Source organism: Spinacia oleracea, chromosome 1, assembly GCF_020520425.1.
Source record: "Spinacia oleracea cultivar Varoflay chromosome 1, BTI_SOV_V1, whole genome shotgun sequence".
Lineage (NCBI taxonomy): Eukaryota > Viridiplantae > Streptophyta > Magnoliopsida > Caryophyllales > Amaranthaceae > Spinacia > Spinacia oleracea.
This window is the reverse complement of record NC_079487.1, coordinates 66,590,206-66,615,010: the sequence shown is the minus strand read 5'-3', so window position 1 is coordinate 66,615,010 and position 24,805 is coordinate 66,590,206. Positions and strand designations below refer to the sequence as shown.

Sequence of the window (24,805 nt, the reverse complement as noted above, 5' to 3'; positions counted from 1 at the left end):
AGATAAAGAATTAAAAGATTCATCTTTATTTAGCAATATTTTTACTAACTTATATAGATCATTATCCTTTCAAAAAAAAAAACCTTATATAGATCATTAGCATTTGGCATTATTTATTTAAGAAATAGTGCATTTAGCATTATCACATTCTCATGTCCAAAACCCAAAACGTAAGTATTAAGAATGTGTGATATACATATCACAATCTTTACATAATGAAAATAAGTCTTTCCTATACATGGAGCATTTTCCTATCAATATTTTACAAACTCATATGGAGCATTTCCTATATATGTATAATGAATATTATGTGAATCTATATATATCTATATCTATATCTACTCTATCTATCTATATATAATATACATTACTACACTGCCAATAAAAAAACAAACAAAAATCCGAGATATTAAGGACTGGTAGAGACAAAAACCCGAGATATTAAGGAGTGGTGGAGTTTTACTTTGCTTAGGTCGTGTTCAGTGTAGTGTTTTAAAAAATGATCAACGTTTAGCATTTATCTATAACTACATACCGAGTATTATACTAAAAAGAGAATAAATTAATGTGGAGTTGACAAGTGTCACTCTCTAACTTTCCTCTCTTATAATTTGAAAAATATTGAAATATATGATTCTATGGGATTATATATATAAAAATAATACGGGGTAAAATATTTTGTAGTACGAAATTTTTATTAACTTTCTCTATATAAAAGCAAGTTTATTCTAATACTTCGTATATAGCAAAGATAATTGCAGTCAAGTAAAGTCAAAGTATATTTTTCTTATAGGAAAAATTATAATTCTGATTACTTAATACAAACTTAATCTATATCTATATCTATCTATATATATACTCTAATAAAACACAGAGCGCTCGATGTAAAGCTGATACATGTCCCTATCAGTGTTTATTATTTAATTTTTTTAACTCACATATATATTAAATAATTATTTAAGGTAAGAAACATCTTTTACAAATCCATTTTATCATATTCGGAGTATTTGAAAGAATAAAACAATTATATTACTTTGTCATACTTAACAAGAGTTTCATAATATAATGATCTACTACGTATTATTTTGTCAACCTTAAATAATTATGATCCCAAACAAGTTTAGAATGACCAAATATAACAAAAAATGTATAATATCATGAACGTAATATAACATTTTAAAAAATAGATTCTTCCTAAAAAATACAAGTACTAAATGTGATATTATACAACATTGAATAATTATACATAGCTTACAAGAAGAAGAAAAGCTAATGTAACCTATATATTACGAAGTACTTACCTCCGTACATCGTATTAAATAAGCAAGTCTCTATCTTTTACAACTAACACATCGTGCTCTTTGTGTTTTTTTTTTCCCAAAAAGTACTTCAATTTTTTTTCAAAAGATAATTCAAAAAAATAGATACTACTTCGTACTCCTTATCTTATAATATTATAAAATTACTTAAATGATGCATTAAGATTATATGAATAATATACTCATTTCTAAAAATCATCTCATTTCTATAAATTATTAATAATACTTTATACCAAATCATACATAGTAATAAATACTTAATGAAAAATATACTCCATCCGTTCTTAAATATTAGTCCCATTTTGACTTTTTCATCCGTTTCAACTCCATATTTAAACTTAAATATATATCCAAATACGTACGTTAAAGAAATATAAAAATTTGATATTTTTAAGATACGAACAAAACAAGATGTCACATGATTATATTTTGAAATACGAATTGGAAAGAAATTAGAAAATTGCCTTCAATTGTAAATAGTGACAAGATTCCAAAAGGGACTAATAATCAAGAATGGAGGGAGTATATCTTTTGATATTTCTAAACAAAAAAAAATAATTATATTTTAATATATTCTTTCAAAAAAAATCTTTTTCAAAAGTAATACACGAGTATGGTAATAAACAAAAAAATATTTAAATATTACAAGAAAAATTGATAGCATTTTGAACTATTTAAATATGCAGTTTCATAGATAATAATATTGGTGAAATTAAAATATAACTAACTAAATTATACTTGGTATGTGCTTCCTCAAATACTATGACAAATATGATCAAAACTAAATTCTACAATTAATTGGTGGACTATGATTTATAATCATATATGCATTATAGTCATGAAACCCAATTTAGTTTGGGAAGTTAGTATTTTTGGAAAGGGCCCACGATTATAATATTTACTTCTTTTTTCCCACAACTAAAACCTAAGTTCCCATACTCATTCTCATTCAATTAAAGAAAATTCACCTTTCATTCTACCTACTTTCTCAATAAAAAAATATTCGATAACCACATTTCAAAACTTATACTAAAATTATGTGTCATGATATGTGAACACTTTAAATTGGGACAGAGGGAGTAGTTTAAGGATTATTTTTAAATAACGAATTAATGTCAACAAGTATATGCTCAAAAGTGTAAGGATTAGCATAGAATAAAAAGATGGTGTTTAAGATGAATCATTGAACATATTTGATATAAAATTACTTAAATAACACACTTTGTATTATGAGTTTGTTAAGTTATTGTTGATAATATTTTTTTAAATTAGAATAGCAGATTAATGTAACGAATGCAATATCACTTATATATAAAAAAAATTGTACAACATTAACATTTTGATACGTGAATCGTGCGTCTAACCTTGGTGGATTATGGGGATAAAAATGTATATGTCAAGCGATGATGGATTTTAGGGGGTATTGCGTTCTATTCACCTGATTTTCATTTTTTTTAATGAACTTATCTTATATGAACTTACCTAAACTTATTAGAACTTATCTTAGTTATAAATTATAATTATGACAACCCTTATTTTTCCAGAACTTATCATATCTGAATTTATGTGAACTTATTTGGACTTATTTTAATTTTAAAAATAAATGGAAATAACGTGAACCAAACAGAGCCTTAGTCTGGAACCGCATGTCTATCTTATCTTCATCTGATTGATTATGATTATATCTACATATTTTCACTATACTTGCATATTATAAATTCTATTTATTTACTCAATCACTCGAATCAGACAACCGGATTAAATTACAGAAAAGAACAGTGTTTTAAAATTCAAAAATCTCCTACCAAATTAAATAAATTTTTTGGATCTAGGGGTGAGTTTAGGGGGGGGGGGGGGGGGTATCTGGGTGGTGAAGGAGCGGGGATGACTTTTATTTTATACCCCGCGAGGCGGTGATTGGGTTGGTATGAGGATGAGTACCATATACTATCCTGGGTAGCGGGGATGAAGATGACATTTTTAAACGGATTTGGAAGTGGAAGGACCATATATATTCCGCACACGCCCTGCTTCAGAGTCATCTCTACCTAAATAAAGTAGATGGTGTGGATAGATATTATTTGATCGCGTAATGGATATATGGTATATCCATTATTAGATGGTATGATTATCAAAGTAAATGTGGATGAAAATAACTTTATGTTTGACATGGTGATGAAGAGGGTCTCTCACAAATTTGCTTCAAGTGTTGTAGATTTGGATTTTAATTAGAAGAGAATCTATAAGATCTATTTAGAATACAAGTTTATATAGCTATAGTTTAGATTTCATGCAAAATTAATCTTTAGATCATAAACCGTGCATCGCACGAGTACTATACTAGTTATTTATCTATGTGGCACTCGACTTTTTTAGTTCAAAATTAATTTTGAATTCTTATTTTTCATTGGGGAAAACCATTATAATTTCTACGTGGCGCTCTAATTGGATTAATGTTTGACTTTAAATTGAATTTTATTTATTTTATTTTAGATTAGTGTTTGATTTTGATTGAATTTTATTTTAGATTTAATTTTTAATTTTCAGAGTGTTTGAATTTAGATGGAGTTGTATATATCTACGTGACACCTAATTATCTACGTGGCAATCGATTTTTTTAATTCAAAAATAAATTAGAAATCTTATTTTTCATTGGCCGAAACCATTAGTAATCCTAAGTGACGGTCTAATATTTCAGCAAATATGCCTCATTTATATATATATATATATATATATATATATATATATATATATATATATATATATATATATATTAGATTATATTAGATTAAGGTATTAAATTACAAAAACTGCGTATATGACCAAAAAATAAAGCAATGAATTTTGTGTGTCCTCGAACTCTAATAAATCTCGTATTCGCAAGTTGCAAACCTCGCAGCTGCATCTCCTTCCTCCAATAAAAACATCATCTGGCAGTTGTTTCACTACCTCTAGCCGGCGGCATCTCAGCTAACTACCTCTTCTTTTCTGCTGCTGCTATTCTCGGTATTGTCTATTTTGTATCGATTTTTTTAGATCTTTCTGTTGATTATATTTGTGTTTTTTTATTGATTCAGAAAGTGTTTTGTTTGTTATTTCCTGATATGATAGAATCAATGTTTTTTGTTGTTGTTAGATTTGTATTGGTGTTGTTTTATGTCCAATTAGTCTGTACCCACTTCATAATTCTACTTGAAATTTGTATTATTCTTTTCGATATGATTGAAGATTGATTAGGATTACTAGGACTGTGCATTAACATTCTAACTAGGTTTATGATATACGAAGTATATTTCAGAATGAAGAGATTTTTTTTTATAACTTTTATTATTATTTCAGAATGAAGAAAGTTTTTTTTTTTATTTTTTTTTATTATAATTTCTGCGAGTTGCAAATAGTTGATTTCGATATTTGAAGCGGTATGCTCGTTTTTTCAGTGTGATCTGAGGAAATGATAAAGTGAGAATTTAGTAGGTCAATTTATAGCAGCAACCGTGTTGAAGAGTAGATTATAGCATACATTCTTATGATCAAGGCTGTAAGGATTAGCTTGAGGGTATCCAAAACCTCCCGGTTAGTTAATTAATTAAAGAGTACGGAAAATGATCTAGTAGCAATAGGTGGGTAGCATTGTACGATGTATATGATGCCTCATATAGCACATTAGCACCCGGTCTGCATTTGAAGTTCTGGAGCATCATGCAAATTGTAAAATTCTACAAGATTGGTTAAGGTGTTCACCGTTGTATGAACAAAGAGTCAAAGCGTTGATCAATTTTCGATGACTGAATCTTGCAAAATAAAGATTCACAAACTAGATACAGCCTTGAACAGCTTGGTCCTGATCAATATCTGTAGCATTCCTTTGATTTGTTCAACTGTGTTGCAGACCTTGCAGTGCATACATGAGCTTTTATCACAAGATTATAGAAATCCAAAGAGAAGGAAGGCCACAAGGGGAATGGGAGCTTTGTTTAAAAGGGAGGGGGTAAGCAGTATCCTTGTCATGGTGGTCTGTGGTTTGAAATGTGTTGGTGCTTATTGTGAAGGTTGTGTTAGGGTCCTAGGAAGGGGTGAGTAAATGGTACGTCCGTCACCATCTACATGTTAAGGAATTTATTTGAAGTTCTACTTCCAATCGTGAGTTTTTGAACCGAGTGTCCCCTTATAATGGCTGTTGTATGATTTGGGCATCGGTGCCTTTGCTGGACAGCAAGGTGGTCCACTGCTGAATTTTTCCTGGGTGGGGTTAGCCTGTGCAGTCTAATTCTCTGGTTTCCCTCTTCCGTTTCTGTTCTGTTTGGTATGTGATTGTGTTGGTAGTTTGGTATTATTTTTGTGGCTAATAGAGTGTTCATTCTAGATTGTTATTGACACTTCGATGTTCAAATAATTATTTTTTTGTATTGTGGGTGAATGTCCAGGTGACATTACTGGTGTCTTTGTCCAAATAGTCTCACTCTTAGAAGGAAACAAATACCCTACTCCGATAGAAGATGTAAAAGACTTTGAAGTCACTTTTGGAGTGAATTTGTATAATTCTATATGATTGTACAACGTGGCAGTTGTATTTTAATAGCTAACGGTTCTTAAAAACTACTACATTTTTCATATTAGTTACAATTGAATACTTCTACAAATTCCCAAGTGAAGTAATAGTCGTAAACCCTCGTTTCCTTCTCTTTGTTTGATTACTTAGGAATGGATCAAATAGGAGGATCTCTTTCTTCTTTATTAATTATCATTCATGAGTTGATAGTTGTATTTCTGAACTTATGCTCAATGCCTTCGAATGAAATTGTAATAGATGTTTTTAATGTGGTTTCATGTTTTAATGTGTATGCACAAGTACATATATGTACACATAACAGTACACACTGTTATCAGTTGACGTGGGAAAGAAAAGCCCTTTCTCTGCATAGGAAGCTGTAGTTGAATTAAAGACCTTTCAATTGAGTAACATTTTTTGTTCATACTTGATAAATGCAACAGAGACCTCGTCATTTTCCATCAAATCTGATGCATTTCGTGTTTCCCTATACTTAGTAGTTTTTGGTTCATGTAATGTGCGTGTGGTTGTGTGGATGTGTTTATATTCCTTGGTGGCTCCAGTCCCTGGAAAAACCACAGAAGTGAATTCTGTTTATATTCTAGTTTAGTGCTTCTTTCTGATCCTGCCTTTTCAATTTGGATTTCTGCTTGTTTATCCCTTTTTGTTCCTTTTCCCTTTCGCAGGCTTGACATCCAAGTTTGCGAACACATGATTTGAACCCAGTACATTTCCTACCAGGGCTTGCTAGCTAGTTGCTGTTTTCCATAGGGCCTAAACCCAAACGCACATACATGTATTCTCTGGTTTCTGCTTAGAACCGGCTCACTTGATATGAATGGTGACCTATGTTACAGAAAGCAACAATCCCATCATTCAAGTGCTCGGATATTATAATATGGGTTGCCTGCCCGGCTATCCATATTCTCTCTCGAGTTCTACTTTTTGACGCATAGAATTCTTCCGCACTATCTTTTAAACTCGTGAACAGCTAAAATTGACAAATATCTGTAGTTCTATACGTAGCAATGGCTGCTGCTGCTGATGATGATACTACAACCTATGATGAGAGGTCTGAATACGTTGATCCTGATTGGACTGTTGTCCTACCTCGTCGGAAACGGAGAAAATGTCAGCCTAAAGTATCCCACCCAGAGCAAGATGTAAAAGAGCAGCAATTGGCCCCACCTGACCTGGAAGTCGATGAAGAGAGAGAGTCAAAATTAATGCAGAAAATCGAGACTAGCTTGAAGAAACTCGAGAGCTCCAAGTTTTTTGAACTTTTCTTGAATCAGATACAAGACCCTGAAGTGTTTAATTGTTTTTCTAGAGTTTTAGGGTCTGAACCAAGTATGAAGATGGTAGTATATGGTATAGGCAGCATCGAATCTTTTGAAGCCCCACGGTTACAGCTTAGTTTAGTGATGTTGATGAAGAGAAAGTTTGAATGGATAGGTGATGTCGAGGTATTTGACCCTGTTCTTTCTGGCACTGAAACACGGGTTCTGGAATCTCTTGGGTATTCTGTTATAACGGTGAATGAGGAAGGTAGAAGACAGGCATTAAAACCCACATTGTTCTTTATGCCTCACTGTGAGGCTTCGTTGTATCACAACCTTCTAGAGGTAAATTGGAATGCAGATATGTTGAGAAACTTGGCATTATTTGGAAACAGTTTTGAATCTTATGAACATCACAATGATGTAGTCAAGGACTACATAGCTTCTCCTTACACAAAGCGTATCTTGGCTGCTCGGACATTTGCAGAGGAGTTCAGAGTCAAAACAGGTCCAGATGATCATTGCAGAGCCTTTTATGAATCCAGTTGGCTTTTTTTCAACCCGAATCATGAGCAAGGATTACCCATTGTTTAGTTGATAACTGAACTTGTAAGTGCTTGTGTGTATTAGTTGTCAACTTATTAAAATATTAGACAGCATAAGTTTGCAGCACGATTGTTGTAATCATTTGTAACTCTTTCATAACACGTATTTGAACGTTTTTGACACCACCTGTGATTTTGCTGTGTTTGTTCAATTTATCATTTTTATCCAACAACTGCGTGGACATTTTCCTCCTAATATACTACCGCGTTTGTTTTAAAAATCCGTAATATGTTTTTTTTTCTTTCTTCTAGCTGTTTTGGTATAAGCTAATTAGAACTTGTAGTTGGAACTACCTTTTTTTGACAACCTGACTGGGATCTGCTCTAAATATCGTTCATTTTGCAACTGATGGAGCTTGATCCTATGACCTTCAAGTTACAAGGTGATTTTCCTGCTAATTCTTGTTGGTTGGCTGATTGGCTCTATCTTACTTGGTGTATTCATAGAATGTGGCAAGGTGATAGAATTTGCACTACCTACTAATGATGTATTGGTCTAGTGCTTAAAATTGAGTGTTGTATTTAAGTGTTTTCAAGGCTAAGTGTAAAACAAGAGGATAAGAAGATCTTACGGAACTTGTTTGTCTTGAACACGAGATTTAGTACAAACGGAGTGCACAATCGTATTCACCAATTTGTTCCCTAAGGTTTACACAATGACACTTTTGGAGTCTTGGGTGTGAGATGGAGATACTAGATTTTATGCCCAAAAGAGAGAGGAAGAATAGAAGAAGACGAGATAATAGTTGTTACAAAATCAGAAATGAACAGTATTTATAAGATTAGTGGAGGAGATAAAACAGCACAGGAAGTCAAGGAACTCAAAGGAATCCAATGTCCTTAATTAAGCCAATTAAACCTATGATAATGAAGGGTTAATAATGGACTAACTTAACTCACCATAATTAGAATGATTAACATCCTTAAACCACAATTAAAAGGTTGTTACCAAAAAGGAATCCAAAGGAAACAAGTAAATCAGGACAAAATAAGGCTTTTGGCTTTCGCCCGGTCGGACCGGGCAAGCCCACCCGATCGGGTACGAGAGACACACACAAACCCGTTGTAATTCGCCCGGTAGGATGCGAGTAACACTTCACCAAAACACCAAAAATATGTCAGGTTGGGCGAGAGTGCGACATAAACTTCTCAATTTCTTCCTTGCACTCGCGCCAGGTCGGGCACCACCGCCCGATGGCACTAGGTGGCCCCTTTTTCCAACTCTAGTTCCAAAAATCCCCCACTACATATGAGAAAAATATTACCAAATAAAAGAAAGAAAAATTATGGGCATAAGAGGAAATCAATACATAACATCCGATGTTACATTTAATAAATTGAAACCAAATGCTTAGTGAAGTGGAACAATGACTTACAAGTCCAGGGGTGGACAAACCTTGAAACCCTTAAACTTTTGATCAAAGAGTGGACTAACCTTGAAAATCTAAGATTTAAGTCAAGCCCCCCACAACACATACCACACTCCGAAAATCTAAAACCTCCACTAAGTGAACGCGTTTTAAACCATGCGTTTACCTTATGTTGATTCCTGAGTTTTGATGGTGACAAGCTTAAACTATACTCACGATTGTTTGTCTAAGGAATGTCAGAAACAGGTCACTATAAGTTCACAATGCTCGTGGTAAGAATAGCATATGAAGAAGCAAGCTGAGAAGCTATGAAGAAAACAAGTTCAAAGCGTATGGAAAGATTAAATCATGGGCCAAGAAGTGTGAAGCCCAGCAAGTCTTATGAGTCTAGAAAGGTATAAGATCAGTGTATTCAAATACAACTTAGCATGGGAACAGAGTATTTCGTAGAGTCCAAGACATCTCTTAAAACTAAAGTAAATCAGTTTTATTTTACAAAAGATAAACATCGAGGTTTAAAACTGAATTTACTATCCTACTTGAGGTTATACTCTTGAGAATTTGAGTTGACATACAACTCTCAAATACGTAAAAGATTGATTATATCAAAACGCGTTTTAAGAGTTATTTGCGAAAAACTATCTTTTGAAAAGAGTCCTAAATTGAGTTGAATTAGAATATAGGGTAAACACTTAGATTCTTATAAATAAACCTCAAGTTCTTTACGAAAGTTTTTTATCAGACTTATTTTCATCAACCGGAAGCTTTCAGGTATTACCCTTAAAGTCTTAATCTTTAAAGAGTCTATTCCTGTTCCCATATAGAGCAGTATTTGTTACTTGGTTTTATATCTTGTGTTAGTATTAGTTTACTAACTATTCGTTTCAATTAAAGTGTTGAGTTATTGTATGATAAGCCTGAGTCAGGCTTACTTGAGCAAGAGTGAAGATCTCACGAGAGATCTGTGAGGCGAAGCAGTTGAGGGACTGTTTCCATAAGGGAAGGAACAACGAGGGGTTGTTCCTAGTCATCTGTAATCAGAGGCGATTAACAGATTGTGGCCCGAGTAGATTAGGACTGTAAAACTGAGTTGTTTTTGCCTAATTAGTGAATGTGTTTAAGTCCCCAAAGGGGCCGTGGTTTTTTCCTCTCTATTGGGCCTAGAGAGTTTTCCACGCTAAATCTTGCTTGCATATTTTACTGTTTCTATTCCTAGTAGTTTAAATTTTTATAAGACCGTAAAATATCAATTCACCCCCCCTCTTGAGGAACTCTGTAAAACCAACAATTGGTATCAGAGCCAGAACCCTTTAACTGCAGGTAACTCTGACGGGAAAAACGATTCTGAAGCTATGAACACTACAGAGAAACTAGAAGAGGGATACTCAACACAACGACCTCCAATGTTTAGTGGTAAGTACTACTCCTATTGGAGAAACAGGATGGAGATTTTCATCAAGGCTGAAAACTATCAAGTGTGGAGAGTTATTGAAGTGGGAGACTTCCAAGTCACTAAGCTAAGTACCTCTGGGGAAACTGTTCCCAAGGCGATAGCAGAATTTGACAAAGCTGACTATGAAAAGCTTGAACTCAATGCCATGGCTGTGGAAATTCTACACTGTGGACTGGGTCCAAATGAGCACAATAGAGTAATGGGTTGCAAAAATGCAAAATAGATTTGGGATCTGCTCCAAGTCACTCATGAAGGAACAAACGAAGTCAAGAGATCAAAGATCAATCTCTTAATGCACCAGTATGAGTTGTTCACCATGAAATCCTCTGAAACAATTCAAGACATGATCACTCGCTTCACAAACATCATCAATGAATTGAACTCTCTTGGGAAAATCATAACACCCGAAGAACAAGTAAGAAAGGTTCTAAGGAGTCTTCCACAGGATCCTTGGATGGCCAAGGTCACTGCACTTCAAGAAACCAAAGACTTCACCAAGTTCAACCTGGAACAGCTGGCTGGATCTCTCCTAACCCATGAGCTACAATTGAATGCAAGACCCTCGGAGAGTATAAAAAATAGAGCCCTTGCACTAAAAACTGAAAAATGATGATAACTCTGAAGAAGATGAGGAGACATCCCTATTTGCTAGAAGATTCAGAAGAATGTTTAGAAATTACAAAGAAGGAGATCACAAAAGCAAACCAAATCGAAAATTCTCCAAAACTGACACTGGATGCCATAAGTGTGGAAACCTGGAACATCGCATCAGGGAATGTCCCCTCTGGGAACAAGAACGAGGAAAAGGAAAGGAAACAGCCAAAGACAGATTCAAAGATAATAAGAACCCTTTCTCTAAAACTGATGTAAGGAAAGCCATGATTGCTGCATGGGGAGACTCTTCTTCAGATGAGGAACATGATCAACCTAACGAAGAAACAGCTCACCTGTGCCTTGTAGCTGAACACGAAGAAGATGGACCAGACTGAGTGAAGGAAATAATGCCCTTGGTCCAAGTATGCATTCAATGTTAAGTCTAATAAATGCGGTTCAGTATTAATTAACAAGTTAATAATTCAGTGAGATCAAGTGAGCTGAATGCCTAGCTAGAGGCCGCTTCAGTTCAAGTGGAATTAATGATATTAATCCACAGCTTACTCTTGACTGAACCCGTAGGGTCACACAAATAGTACGTAAACGGATCAAGTATTTAATGGCATTAAATACTCCATCTATGGATATTCGGAATCGACGGATCTTGGTTTCAGTGAGAGCTGAGATCGTCACAGGCAAGAAATGAATACTCCGGGAACGATGATATTGCCGGAAACGGAAATATGGATCGTATCGGAAATATAAATATTATCCAAGTCGTAGATGTTGCCGGAAACGGAAACATGGTACGTATCGGGAAATATTATCGGAAATAGAAATATTGCCGGAATCGGAAATATTGCCGGAAACGGAAATATTGTCTGAATCGGAAATATTATCGGAATCGGAAAATAATTCTGGAAACGGAAATATTAAATATTTGTTCGAAACAGAAATTAATTCCGGAATCGGAAATGTTAAATATTGTTCGTATCGGAAATGAATTCCGGAATCAGAAAATTAATCGGAAGCGCGTCGTACGAATTAGCATCGGACGAGCTTGCTAGACGAAGGCCCAGCACGAAGCCATGCCCACGTCCAGCAAGGGAAACGCGCGCCACAACACGCCAGCCCAAGGCTGCGCCAGGCCCACCGCAAGGCAGGCCCAGCGCGCGCCCAAGGCTGCGGCAGTCGTGGGCTGCGTTGCTCGGGCTGTGCGCGCGCGCGCATGGCGCCCCTCGTGGGCTGCTGTGCGTGCGTGAGTGTTTGTGTTCACATACGAAACCTAAAACGTACAGGATTCGTTTAATGATTAAATTCCTAATCCTATTTGATAAATTAATTAAATAAGAGTTTCACTAGGATTCTAATTTAATTAATTCGTATCCTAGTAGGATTCCAATTCTCTTTCCATACCCCTATAAATATGTGGCCTGGGTTCACAATTTATAACGAGTTTTCAAGTATTCAAAGTGAGTTTTTGAGAGAAAAATTCAGTCACATATCTTGCCTAAAAGTGCCGAAAATTATTAGTACCTTAAGGGCGATTCTAGTTGGTCAATCTTAAGGCGGATCCGGACGTGCTGTGGACTATCTACGGAGGGACGACACTTGGAGTCCTAAAGACTTGTTCTTGTTCGGTTCGGGCGCAGCTAGGGAAGGCACGCAACAAAGAGTATGCATCTAAACTATGCTATATGATTATGTGTAAATAATATGTATTCCTGGCTAAATGGTTTTTCCGCATGATTTATGAATTGTCATATGTATCATAACCTAACAGTGGTATCACGAGCCTCTTATTACTTTCATAATCTAAATTGCATGAACATGGTTAAATATTACAAATTCGCAAGAATTAAAAGGGGTGATTAATTTTCGTAATTGTTAATTAATTGCAAATTGCGTTTATTTAATTATACGTTCGCAGTTTTTCGGCAGTTTCTTCGTTACTCATCCAAATCGAGTGATTTTTGTGTCAATTCCGCATGTAAAAGGCATTCTAAAATTTTGACTTTTCGAACCCAGAATTCTCAAATTCGAAGCCTAACTATGACTTTTCGAAGGTTTTAGTTTTTCGAATGCAAAATTTCGTAAATTTAAGATGTTAAATTAAATATTTGCGATTCTTGTTGATAAATCTTGAATTTTTGATTGACCTACTGTATATGTTTAACAAGTTTGAATGCCTAGCCTTGTTAATTATGCAATCTAATTTGTAATTATGATTAATTTGTTGAAAATTAGAATAATTTAGAATTAATTTGATTTTCATAATTAATTATAATTTAATTAGATACCTATGATTAAAAACCACCATAAAAATTGTAAATTTATGATAAATTTTAAATTTTTATGACCTAGACTTGAATCCATGTTAATCGGAAATCAATTGAATAATAAATTTTCGATTTTTCGCCCTAAAATTATAAAATTAATATTAATTTATTAATTTGTCATTAATTTTAAATATAATTTTTTTTAAATTTTATGCGATTCGTTCATATAACTTGCACGCACAAAGCAATGGACGCTACGTGTTACCCTTAAGGGGTGTTGTATAGTGCGGGCATGCGACGACGAGCAAGGGAGCTCGTCGCCCATGCGGCACGAATGCAATGAGCAAGGGCATGGTGCACGAGCACAAGGCAACAGCCCTGCCTTGTGTCGTGGGCTATGAGCAATGGACGAATGGGCATGGGCGAAGGCAAGGCACGGCAGTCGCGTGTGGGCAGCAAGCGAGCTGCGCCACAACGCGCACTGCCTCGCGCAAGAGCGCGCAACCTCGCGCGCAGCGAGCGCAAGCTCGCGTGCCACGAGTGCTGCGCCCAGCGTCGATGCCGCGCGCAGCGAGCGCTGGCTCGCACCAAGCGAGCGCTAGCGAGCGCGCACATCATGCGCTGGCGAGTGCACGAAGCGAGCGCTGGCCCGCGTGCAGCGAGCGCTAGCGAACGAACGCAGCGAGCGATGGTTCGCGTGCATCGAGCGCTGGCGCGCGCGCAGCGAGCACATGCTCGCGTGCATCGAGCGCTGGCGCGCGCGCAGCGAGCACCAGCTCGCGCGATGGCTTGCGAAGGGTAGAAGCAGCAGCTATGCGACGCAGCGCATGGGCTGCGCGCACATGGCCAGCGATGGCTGTGTGCGTGTGGCCCATGGGCGTGCGATGCGTAGGGTGTTTGCGTTGCGATTAGATCGTTTTGAATGTTTAATTTGAAATTTTCAGTTTACGTAATTTTAATTAATTTTAAAATTAATAATTTTAATTATTTTCTTGGATTTTAATTTTGAATATTGTAATTATAATAAATTTTATTTATTCTAATTATTTTACTAAAATTAAAATCATGAATTAATTTAAATACGACTGAAATTAAATTAAACGTTTGGATTCAATTATAAATTTATATGAGCTTTAAATTTTAATTAAATTTGTATGTTTCCGGTTAGACTAGAAATACATTTTTATGTTTAAAATTAGTAAAGCATATGAATTTATTGGTTTGAGTGGGAGCCCTTTTTAGTCATAAACTCTTGATTAGGTCTACAAATCCTTAAGGTTAAAACAACTTGATTAGAATTAATAAGGACTGAATAATTGGTAGATTATTGGTGCCCTTGATTAATTGCTGCAAATGTTTACGTGATGCATAATGTGTTTTACTAACCAGCTATGTGGGCCATTCATGATAATGAATGGGTGAATGGTATATATTGTATATGTACTGTTTTGCAGGTTATGAAGTGACTAGTATGGCCCAAATAGGATAGAAAATATGGTCTGTGTACCATTAATTTGAATGTAATTGGTCTAAAGTACCAAAGTCGTTTTTCAAATTCAAATATGGTCTGCGTACCATCAAATAGTTGTAATTAGTTTTAATTATAGCTTATCCTATTTGAAGAAAATGGTGCCTCCCACAGAGATTTTCGAGACGGACTTTGAAGTTGAAGCTTCAAGATGAAGTCGGGCCATACTAGATCACATTTATCTTATGCATGTTTTAAGTTATTTATTGCTTTTAAATATGTCTTAAAATGCATGAGATCAAAAGCTTGATTATGTTGCATGATTAAGGATTTTAGTTCACTTAAAATCTAACCAACATAGTAAGAGCCTTAAGTTCCAAACTTAAAAATTGAGTTATAAGGTGCCATGCCAAAATATACACTTGCTTGGATATCCTTTACATCAATCTAGTAATAGTTTTCGCTCAGCGAGGTGTTACTTATTGGTCCTAAAGGGGCAAGGTACACAAATAATTGTGAGTACATGTTAGTTTTGGTGAAACTCAACGATATAAGTAAGGAGTCCTTTTATGTCGTGGCAAAATCGATAGGTTTACCTAATAAGTTCTTAGACATACCTATCAACCAAGAATAGTTTCTAGACTATTAGCAAAAGGCTTTTGCTTACCTAAGATGTTTTAGGATTAAGTCGACAAACTGTGCTTAGTTCTTCAATGATTTTAGTATCTTGGAATCATTTTATTCACACCTGCCGGAACACATAACTTGAATAAAATGCTTAATAAACATTGAATTATGCATGTATGCTAGAATTTAAGTTTATTAAGAGAAACTGTGAATGGTTATTTATTTGTTTATTCTTTTCAATTGTAGTTTTTAATATGGCAAACAACAATCAAAACATCATCATAGGTTCTGAGCTTATGGTCAAGCTGAACCTGGCAAATTTTCTTGAATGGGAAGCTAAGCTAGTTGAAATAGTCAAACTCAATGGACTTGAGTATGTACTGTCACATCCCATGCCAAGCTACTATGCCAGAGACATGACCCCTGAGAGATTTTACGCCTGGGATGCGGATCTCAAAAAGGTTATGAGTCTCATGCTGAACAATATCCCTGATGATTGGGCTAGAAGGTTTGTAGCCTATGAACCTTTTACGCTCATCAAGAATCTGAGGGATATCTGTCGTGGAAGCACGGAGGACAGAGACCTGAACGTCCATGAGTTGATTGAATCAATGTCTGGTCTAAAGGTTAGTTCTCCCAACAGGTGTTATAGGATGGAGGTCCAAGAAACACATGTTCAGCTCCTTCGCACTAAACAGAGGGTAGGCGTCCCACTGAGGTTCCATGTGGATCTTATGCGTTCATACTTTGATCGCCTAAGTCTACTAGGAACACCAATAAGCGAAAGGATGTCAGTCTCTATCTTGCTCAATTCACTACACAGTGGGTTTGGTCGCTTCAAGCAACTATACCTAAGTGAACCAAGAGAAGAAACAGTTGCAGAATTTGTTCACCTTGTCAGAAAGGCTGAAATAATACTGGACTGTGAAGCCAAAGATTTACTCAAGGCTAGAAGGAGACCGTTCAAGAAAGGTGGAAAGTCCAAGGGCAATGCTAAATCAAAGCAGGACAAATCCACATCAAGCTGTCTTTATTGTGATGGAATAGGCCATTACAAAAGAGAATGTCCAAAGCTAAAGGAAGATCAGAAGAACGGAACAGTCGTTCCATCTTCAGGTATTTTCGTTATAGACTGTATACTTGCTAATTCAACTTCTTGGGTATTAGATACAGGTTGTGGCTCACACTTATGTTCCAATCCACAGGGACTAAGAAGAAGTAGAAAGTTAAGCAAGGGTGAAGTCGACCTACGAGTGGGAAATGGAGCACGGATTGCTGCATTAGCTGTAGGAACTTACTATTTGTCGTTGCCCTCCGGGCTAGTTTTGGAACTGGAAGAATGTTTCCATGTTCCAAGTCTTACTAAAAACATCATTTCAGTTTCTTGCTTAGATGCTAAGGGATTTTCCTTTTTAATAAAAGACAATAGTTGTTCGTTTTATTTTAAAGAGATGTTTTATGGATCTGCTAGATTAGTCAATGGACTTTATTTATTAGATCACGACAAACAAGTATATAACATAAATACCAAAAAGGCCAAAAAGGATGATTCAGATCTCACCTATCTGTGGCATTGTCGATTAGGTCATATAAACTTGAAACGCTTAGAAAGACTTCAAAAGGAAGGAATTCTAGAACCATTTGACTTAGAGGATTATGGTAAATGCGAATCATGTTTACTTGGCAAAATGACAAAGCAACCTTTCTCTAAAGTTGGAGAAAGAGCAAATGAACTATTGGGTTTAATCCATACAGATGTATGTGGACCAATGAGTACAAATGCTAGAGGTGGTTTCAGCTACTTTATCACTTTCACTGATGACTTCAGTAGATATTGTTATGTCTACCTAATGAAGCATAAGTCTGAATCCTTTGACAAATTCAAGGAATTTCAGAGTGAAGTAGAGAATCAATTAGGCAAGAAGATTAAGGCACTGCGGTCTGATAGAGGCGGTGAATATATGAGCTATGAATTTGATGACCATCTGAAAGAATGTGGAATTCTATCAGAATTGACTCCTCCTGGAACACCACAATGGAACGGTGTGTCAGAACGGAGGAACAGAACCTTGCTAGACATGGTCAGGTCAATGATGGGTCAGGCCAAACTTCCATTAGAATTTTGGGGACATGCACTAAATACAGCTGCACTCACTATAAATAGAGCTCCGTCTAAAGCTGTCGAAAAGACTCCATACGAATTATGGTTTGGAAAGCCTCCAAATGTGTCTTTTCTTAAGATTTGGGGATGTGAAGTATACGTCAAACGATTAATTTCAGACAAACTTCATCCAAAATCTGACAAATGTATCCTTGTGGGCTATCCAAAGGAAACAAAGGGGTATTACTTCTACAATACATCTGAGAACAAGGTGTTTGTTGCTCGAGATGGTGTCTTTTTGGAGAAAGATCACATTTCCAAAATGACAAGTGGGAGAAAAGTAGACCTCGAAGAAATTCGAGTCGAACAACAAACTCTAGAGAATGCTCAAGATGACATTCAGGATGAAACTCAGAGATCTTTAGAAGAATCTAGTGAGAATCATGGTCAAACTAGAAATGTTACCCCGCGTAGATCGCAAAGATATAGATCTCAACCGGAAAGGTACTTAGGTATTTTGACGAACGAGAGCTATGACGTTCTATTACTTGAAAGTGATGAACCTGCGACTTACAAACAAGCTATGACGAGCCCTAGCTCCAAGCAATGGCAAGAAGCCATGCAATCTGAATTAGACTCCATGTCTGAAAACCAAGTATGGGATTTGGTCGATTTGCCAGATGGCTACCAAGCCATTGGAAGCAAATGGGTTTTCAAACTGAAAAAGGACAAGGATAGGAAACTTGAAGTTTTCAAAGCTAGATTGGTTGCAAAAGGTTACAGGCAAGTCCACGGTGTGGATTACGATGAAACCTTTTCACCAGTTGCAATGCTAAAGTCTATTCGGATAATGTTAGCAATCGCTGCATATTACGATTACGAAATATGGCAGATGGATGTCAAAACTGCTTTCTTAAACGGCGTTTTAACAGAAACTGTGTTTATGACACAGCCTGAAGGTTTTGAGGATCCAAAGAATGCTAAAAAGGTATGCAAGCTAAAGAAGTCAATCTACGGATTGAAGCAGGCATCCAGGAGCTGGAATATACGTTTTGATGAAGCAGTCAGTGACTTTGGTTTCATCAAGAACGCAGACGAATCTTGTGTATACAAGAAGGTCAGTGGGAGCAAAATTGCTTTCCTAGTATTATATGTCGACGACATATTACTTATCGGAAATGACATTCCTATGTTGAACTCTGTCAAGATTTGGCTTGGGAAATGTTTTTCGATGAAAGATCTAGGAGAAGCACAGTACATATTGGGCATCAAGATTTACAGAGATAGATCTAAAAGGATGATTGGACTTAGTCAAAGCACTTATATCAATAAGGTGCTTGATAGGTTCAAGATGGCGGACTCCAAGCGAGGCTACATACCCATGTCTCATGGAATGACTCTAAGCAAGAATCAGTGCCCAAAAACACTTGATGAGCGTAGACGAATGAATGGGATTCCATATGCATCATTGATTGGTTCAATAATGTATGCTATGATATGTACACGCCCGGATGTTGCGTACGCACTCAGTGCTACGAGCAGATACCAGTCAGACCCAGGAGAGGCGCATTGGACTGCTGCCAAGAATATTCTGAAGTACCTGAAAAGGCACAAAGATGACTTCCTGGTCTATGGTGGAGATGATGAATTAATTGTTAAAGGCCATACGGACGCAAGTTTCCAAACCGACAAAGATGATTTCAGATCACAGTCTGGGTTTGTCTTCTGCCTCAACGGAGGAGCAGTAAGCTGGAAAAGTGCTAAGCAAAGCACCATTGCGGATTCTACAACTGAAGCGGAGTACATTGCTGCACATGAAGCAGCAAAGGAAGCTATATGGCTAAGGAAGTTCATAGGTGAACTTGGTGTATTCCCCTCCATTAAAGGACCAATAGCCCTGTATTGTGATAATAACGGAGCTATTGCACAGGCAAAGGAGCCTAGACACCACCAGAGAGTCAAGCATGTACTTCGTAGATTTCACCTTCTACGAGAGTTCGTTGAAAGAAAAGAAGTCGAGATAAGCAAAATTTGAACTGATGACAACATATCAGATCCATTGACTAAACCTCTGCCGCAGGCGAAGCACAACTCGCACACTGCAGCTATGGGAATCAAGCATATTGGAGAATGACTTTGATGTCTCTGTTTAATGTTTTAAAGTTTTAGAGTTTAAATCTTTGTAAAACATTATTGGTTAATCATTCACAATAAATGAAGAGAATTCATTTTTCCATTTAATTTGTGGTTTATTAAATGATGAGTCCCTTCAATTTGACGATATATTCAAGATAGACTGTCAGGACCAGTCTTGTGACTAAGAAATGTCTATCAAGTGAACTTGAATGTCAAAGGTTGAAAATGGTCCCTAGTCGGAGTTTTCTATAAAATTGGACGCATAGAAAACGTTAGACGATTAGAATGCAAGATGACTAGTAGTTCTGTTTCTTGAACTATGTGGACATGGCAATGTCATAATCATTGGCATAGATACTTACTTTGTGAAGACTAGTATCGGACAAGACCTATGAAACTTTACTGTAAGAGATGAAAATCTGTCATAAGTAAATTTCATTAAAATTATTAGACACTAAATCCTCAATACCTGAGTGATTTGAGATTACTTGTTTGAGAATTGGTTACTTTGACGTTGACCAACCGTCGCACCGTAAAACGAGGCTATAAAGGCAACGCTCAGGTAATCACCTATCAAATGAAGTCTAATCTCAAGATCGCAAGATTGGGATTGTCCTCCCATAAATCGGGATGAGATGCTTAAAAGTTGTACAAGGCCACTCGGAGAGCTAGAAACTGTGAAATGCATGGCCGTGCTCGGATGAATCATAGGCTATGATTATCTGTTTATTTGATAAGTTGAACTCTGAAACCGAGGAACACCTCTGGACATAATAAGGATGACAACTCTTACCTTATGTTCAAGAGCAAGCATCGAGCGACAAAGGAATTAGGAAATGCACACTTGTCCCTAAGGACAAGTGGGAGACTGAAGGAAATAATGCCCTTGGTCCAAGTATGCATTCAATGTTAAGTCTAATAAATGCGGTTCAGTATTAATTAACAAGTTAATAATTCAGTGAGATCAAGTGAGCTGAATGCCTAGCTAGAGGCCGCTTCAGTTCAATTGGAATTAATGATATTAATCCACAGCTTACTCTTGACTGAACCCGTAGGGTCACACAAATAGTACGTAAACGGATCAAGTATTTAATGGCATTAAATACTCCATCTATGGATATTCGGAATCGACTGATCTTGGTTTCAGTGAGAGCTGAGATCGTCACAGGCAAGAAATGAATACTCCAGGAATGATGATATTGCCGGAAACGGAAATATGGATCGTATCGGAAATATAAATATTATCCAAGTCGTAGATGTTGCCGGAAACGGAAACATGGTACGTATCGGGAAATATTATCGGAAATAGAAATATTGCCGGAATCGGAAATATTGCCGGAAACGGAAATATTGTCTGAATCGGAAATATTATCGGAATCGGAAAATAATTCCGGAAACGGAAATATTAAATATTTGTTCGAAACGGAAATTAATTCCGGAATCGGAAATGTTAAATATTGTTCGTATCGGAAATGAATTCCGGAATCAGAAAATTAATCGGAAGCGCGTCGTACGAATTAGCATCGGACGAGCTTGCTAGACGAAGGCCCAGCACGAAGCCAGGCCCACGTCCAGCAAGGGAAACGCGCGCCACAACACGCCAGCCCAAGACTGCGCCAGGCCCACCGCAAGGCAGGCCCAGCGCGCGCCCAAGGCTGCGGCAGTCGTGAGCTGCGTTGCTCGGGCTGTGCGCGCGCGCGCATGGCGCCCCTCGTGGGCTGCTGTGCGTGCGTGAGTGTTTGTGTTCACATACGAAACCTAAAACGTACAGGATTCGTTTAATGATTAAATTCCTAATCCTATTTGATAAATTAATTAAATAAGAGTTTCACTAGGATTCTAATTTAATTAATTCGTATCCTAGTAGGATTCCAATTCTCTTTCCATACCCCTATAAATATGTGGCCTGGGTTCACAATTTATAACGAGTTTTCAAGTATTCAAAGTGAGTTTTTGAGAGAAAAATTCAGTCACATATCTTGCCTAAAAGTGCCGAAAATTATTAGTACCTTAAGGGCGATTCTAGTTGGTCAATCTTAAGGCGGATCCGGACGTGCTGTGGACTATCTACGGAGGGACGACACTTGGAGTCCTAAAGACTTGTTCTTGTTCGGTTCGGGCGCAGCTAGGGAAGGCACGCAACAAAGAGTATGCATCTAAACTATGCTATATGATTATGTGTAAATAATATGTATTCCTGGCTAAATGGTTTTTCCGCATGATCTATGAATTGTCATATGTATCATAACCTAACACTCAGAATCTGAAAAATTCCAGGCAAGTCTTGTTCAAATTAAAAGTAGATTAGAATCTCTGTCTAAATTAGAACTGTTTGACCTGCTTTCCTGTCTCACTAGTGACTATGAGGAACTCCTAAAAGAAAAATTAGATTCGGATAAGAAACACCAAACAACTGTCAAAGAACTCACTGAGGAGTTAGAATGGACCAAAAATACAAACATAGATATCGACAATCATTTCTTTAGTATCTTTGATCAGAACCTTCACATAAAAGAAATTTGTGAAGCCTTGAGAAATGAGAACTCCTGGCTAAAACAAGAACTGATTGACCTAGAAATAGCCAAGACCAAAACCCTTTATAAAAATGAGCTAGAAAGAACTCAACTTGAACTAGTCAAGATTCACCAAGAAAAGACTAACCTAGAAGGAGAATTGGCTAGAAAGACTAGACACAGAATAGAAGGAACACCTAAATGGATAGAAGAAGCTAGAACCAAACGCACAGGAGGATTAGGTTTCAATCACAAGAAACATCACCATAGAAAGACCAGAGTAGAACTCTACAGTGACATAGTATGCACCTTCTGTGGTCTAATTGGTCATTATAGAGTCTCTTGTCCTAAAAACCAAAGAGGCTTGGAAAAGAACATCGATCTCACCAAAACTAAATGGGTAAAGAAAAGTGATTTGATTCCAAGCAAGGAACCCAAGCTATGCTAGGTTCCTAAAAACTCTAACTAAATTTATCATGCAGGTCGAAGTGAGGGGGAACAAAACATGGTACCTAGACAGTGGTTGTTCCAAGTACATGATAGGAGATAGGAACAGATTTCTCTCACTCACGACCTATGAAGGTGGAACTGTGACTTTTGGCGATAACAAGAAAGGTAACATCATTGGTATTGGCAAGGTCGGTAAGTCAAAGTCTCACTCCATTGATAATGTATTTTTAGTTGAAGGTCTAGGACATAGTCTCTTAAGTATTTCTCAATTCTGTGACAAAGGAAACTATGCAAAATTCTTCTTAAATAAATGTCTAATCATCAACAGTAACACTGAAACAGTGATCTTAGAGGGACAGAGGAAAGGGAACACCTATGTGGTCAACCTTAACTTTGTTCCTCACTCCAATCTGACCTGTCTCAGCGTTATTGAAGATGATCCTTTGTTATGGCACAAAAGGTTTGGTCATGCTAGTTTTTCTCTAATGAACAAGTTGAATTCAAAAAATTTAGTCACAGGTCTTCCGAATACAAAGTTCGCAAAATTATCAGTTTGTGATGCCTGCATCAAAGGTAAGCAAGTAAGAACATCTTTTAAATCTAAGGGAGTAATCAGTACAACAAAACCACTGGAATTGATCCACATGGATTTATGTGGACCAATGAGAACTCAGAGCAGGAGTGGAAAGAAGTATGTACTTGTAATTGTGGATGACTTCTCAAGATACACATGGGTGATTTTCCTAGCTAGCAAGGAAGAAACATTTGAAGAATTCTTAGCATTTTCCTCTAGGGTTCAACGTCAAAGCAATCACAAATTGGTCCACATCAGGTCAGATCATGGTACATAATTTCAAAACAAGAAGTTCGATGACTTATGTAAGAATTCAGGAATAAATCATAATTTCTCAGCTCCAAGAACACCCCAACAAAATGGAGTAGTAGAAAGAAAGAACCGAACTCTTGAAGACATGACAAGAACAATGCTGATTGCTAGTGGACTCCCCAAAAGTTTCTGGGCCGAAGCTCTAAATACTGCATGCTATATACTCAATCGAGTACTGATTAGAGCTATCAAGAACAAGACCCCATATGAACTGTATAAAGGAAGAAAACCCTCAATAACACATCTCAGAATTTTTGGTTGCAAATGTTTCGTCCACAACAATGGGAAGGATCAACTGGGAAAATTTGATGCACGAAGTGATGAAGCCATTTTCTTAGGATATGCCTCAAACAGCAAAGCATATCGAGTGTTTAACAAAAGCACCATGTGCATGGAAGAAAGCATACATATTATATTTGATGAAACTGACTCTCAAAACTTTGTTACAGGTACAACCACTGATGGAAACTTCGAACTTGGACTTACTAGAGAAACAGAAGACGAAGAGATAAGAAAATATTCTCAAATGGAAGAACAAGCTCAAAATAAAGAAACACCTGAAGATGGCACAGCTGAAGAGGAACCGGCACAGACCGAAGAACATACAGAGACAAATGAACAAGTGGAACAACCCACTGAAGAAACAACTACACCATTCCAACCCAGACCTTGGAAACATCAAAGCTTACACCCACTCGACCAAATAATTAGTGATCTTGGACGTGGAATAACAACGAGATCGCAACTCAAAAACTTTTGTGCTTTCTATGCTTATTATCCATGATTGAACCTAAAAATTATAAAGAAGCACTAACTGACTCTGATTGGATCATTGCCATGCAGGAAGAGCTCAATGAATTTGACAGGAACAAAGTATGGCACCTTGAGCCTACACCATTGAACAATCGAGTAATAGGTCTCAAGTGGGTCTTCCGAAACAAACAAGACGAACATGCAACGATCACCAGGAACAAGGCAAGATTGGTTGTCAAAGGGTACAATCAACAAGAAGGAATAGATTTTGAAGAGGCTTTTGCTCCAGTTGCAAGAATGGAAGCAATACGCATACTTATAGCATTTGCATCATACATGGGATTCAAACTCTATAAAATGGATGTAAAATGTGCCTTCCTAAACGGAATCCTCAAGGAAGAGGTTTATGTGGAACAACCGCC

The 24,805-nt window shown here is 36.8% G+C and overlaps 2 protein-coding genes across 3 annotated transcripts; both read left to right on the top strand.

Moving 5' to 3' along the window:
• Window positions 1–4,142: 4,142 nt before the first annotated feature.
• Window positions 4,143–7,879, top strand: LOC110793121 (protein SENSITIVITY TO RED LIGHT REDUCED 1). 2 transcript variants are annotated; one of them, XM_056831242.1, is made up of 3 exons: window positions 4,143–4,325; window positions 5,209–5,307; window positions 6,555–7,879. In XM_056831242.1, exon 3 carries the CDS (start codon window positions 6,897–6,899, stop codon window positions 7,740–7,742), a length of 846 nt encoding a protein of 281 aa, XP_056687220.1. In that variant the 5' UTR covers window positions 4,143–4,325; window positions 5,209–5,307; window positions 6,555–6,896; the 3' UTR covers window positions 7,743–7,879. The 2 variants fall into 2 exon arrangements, with proteins under 2 accessions (XP_056687220.1, XP_021853656.1); XM_021997964.2 differs by lacking the exon at window positions 5,209–5,307.
• Window positions 7,880–10,868: 2,989 nt separating this feature from the next.
• LOC130465413 (uncharacterized) lies at window positions 10,869–23,595 on the top strand. Its single transcript, XM_056834155.1, has 4 exons — window positions 10,869–11,145; window positions 11,201–11,525; window positions 22,139–22,694; window positions 22,777–23,595. The coding sequence occupies exons 1-4, from the start codon at window positions 10,869–10,871 to the stop codon at window positions 23,593–23,595; spliced, it is 1,977 nt and encodes a 658-aa protein (XP_056690133.1).
• Window positions 23,596–24,805: the final 1,210 nt, after the last annotated feature.

Bases quoted from the DNA above. Each gene is read 5' to 3' on its own strand.
- LOC130465413 (XM_056834155.1), top strand. From the start codon at position 10,869: ATGCACCAGTATGAGTTGTTCACCATGAAATCCTCTGAAACAATTCAA. The intron at 11,146-11,200 runs GTATAAAAAATA...ATAACTCTGAAG, and splicing joins GAATGCAAGACCCTCGGAGA to AAGATGAGGAGACATCCCTA. The intron at 11,526-22,138 runs GTGCCTTGTAGC...CTGTCTCACTAG, and splicing joins AACGAAGAAACAGCTCACCT to TGACTATGAGGAACTCCTAA.
- LOC110793121 (XM_021997964.2), top strand. From the start codon at position 6,897: ATGGCTGCTGCTGCTGATGATGATACTACAACCTATGATGAGAGGTCT.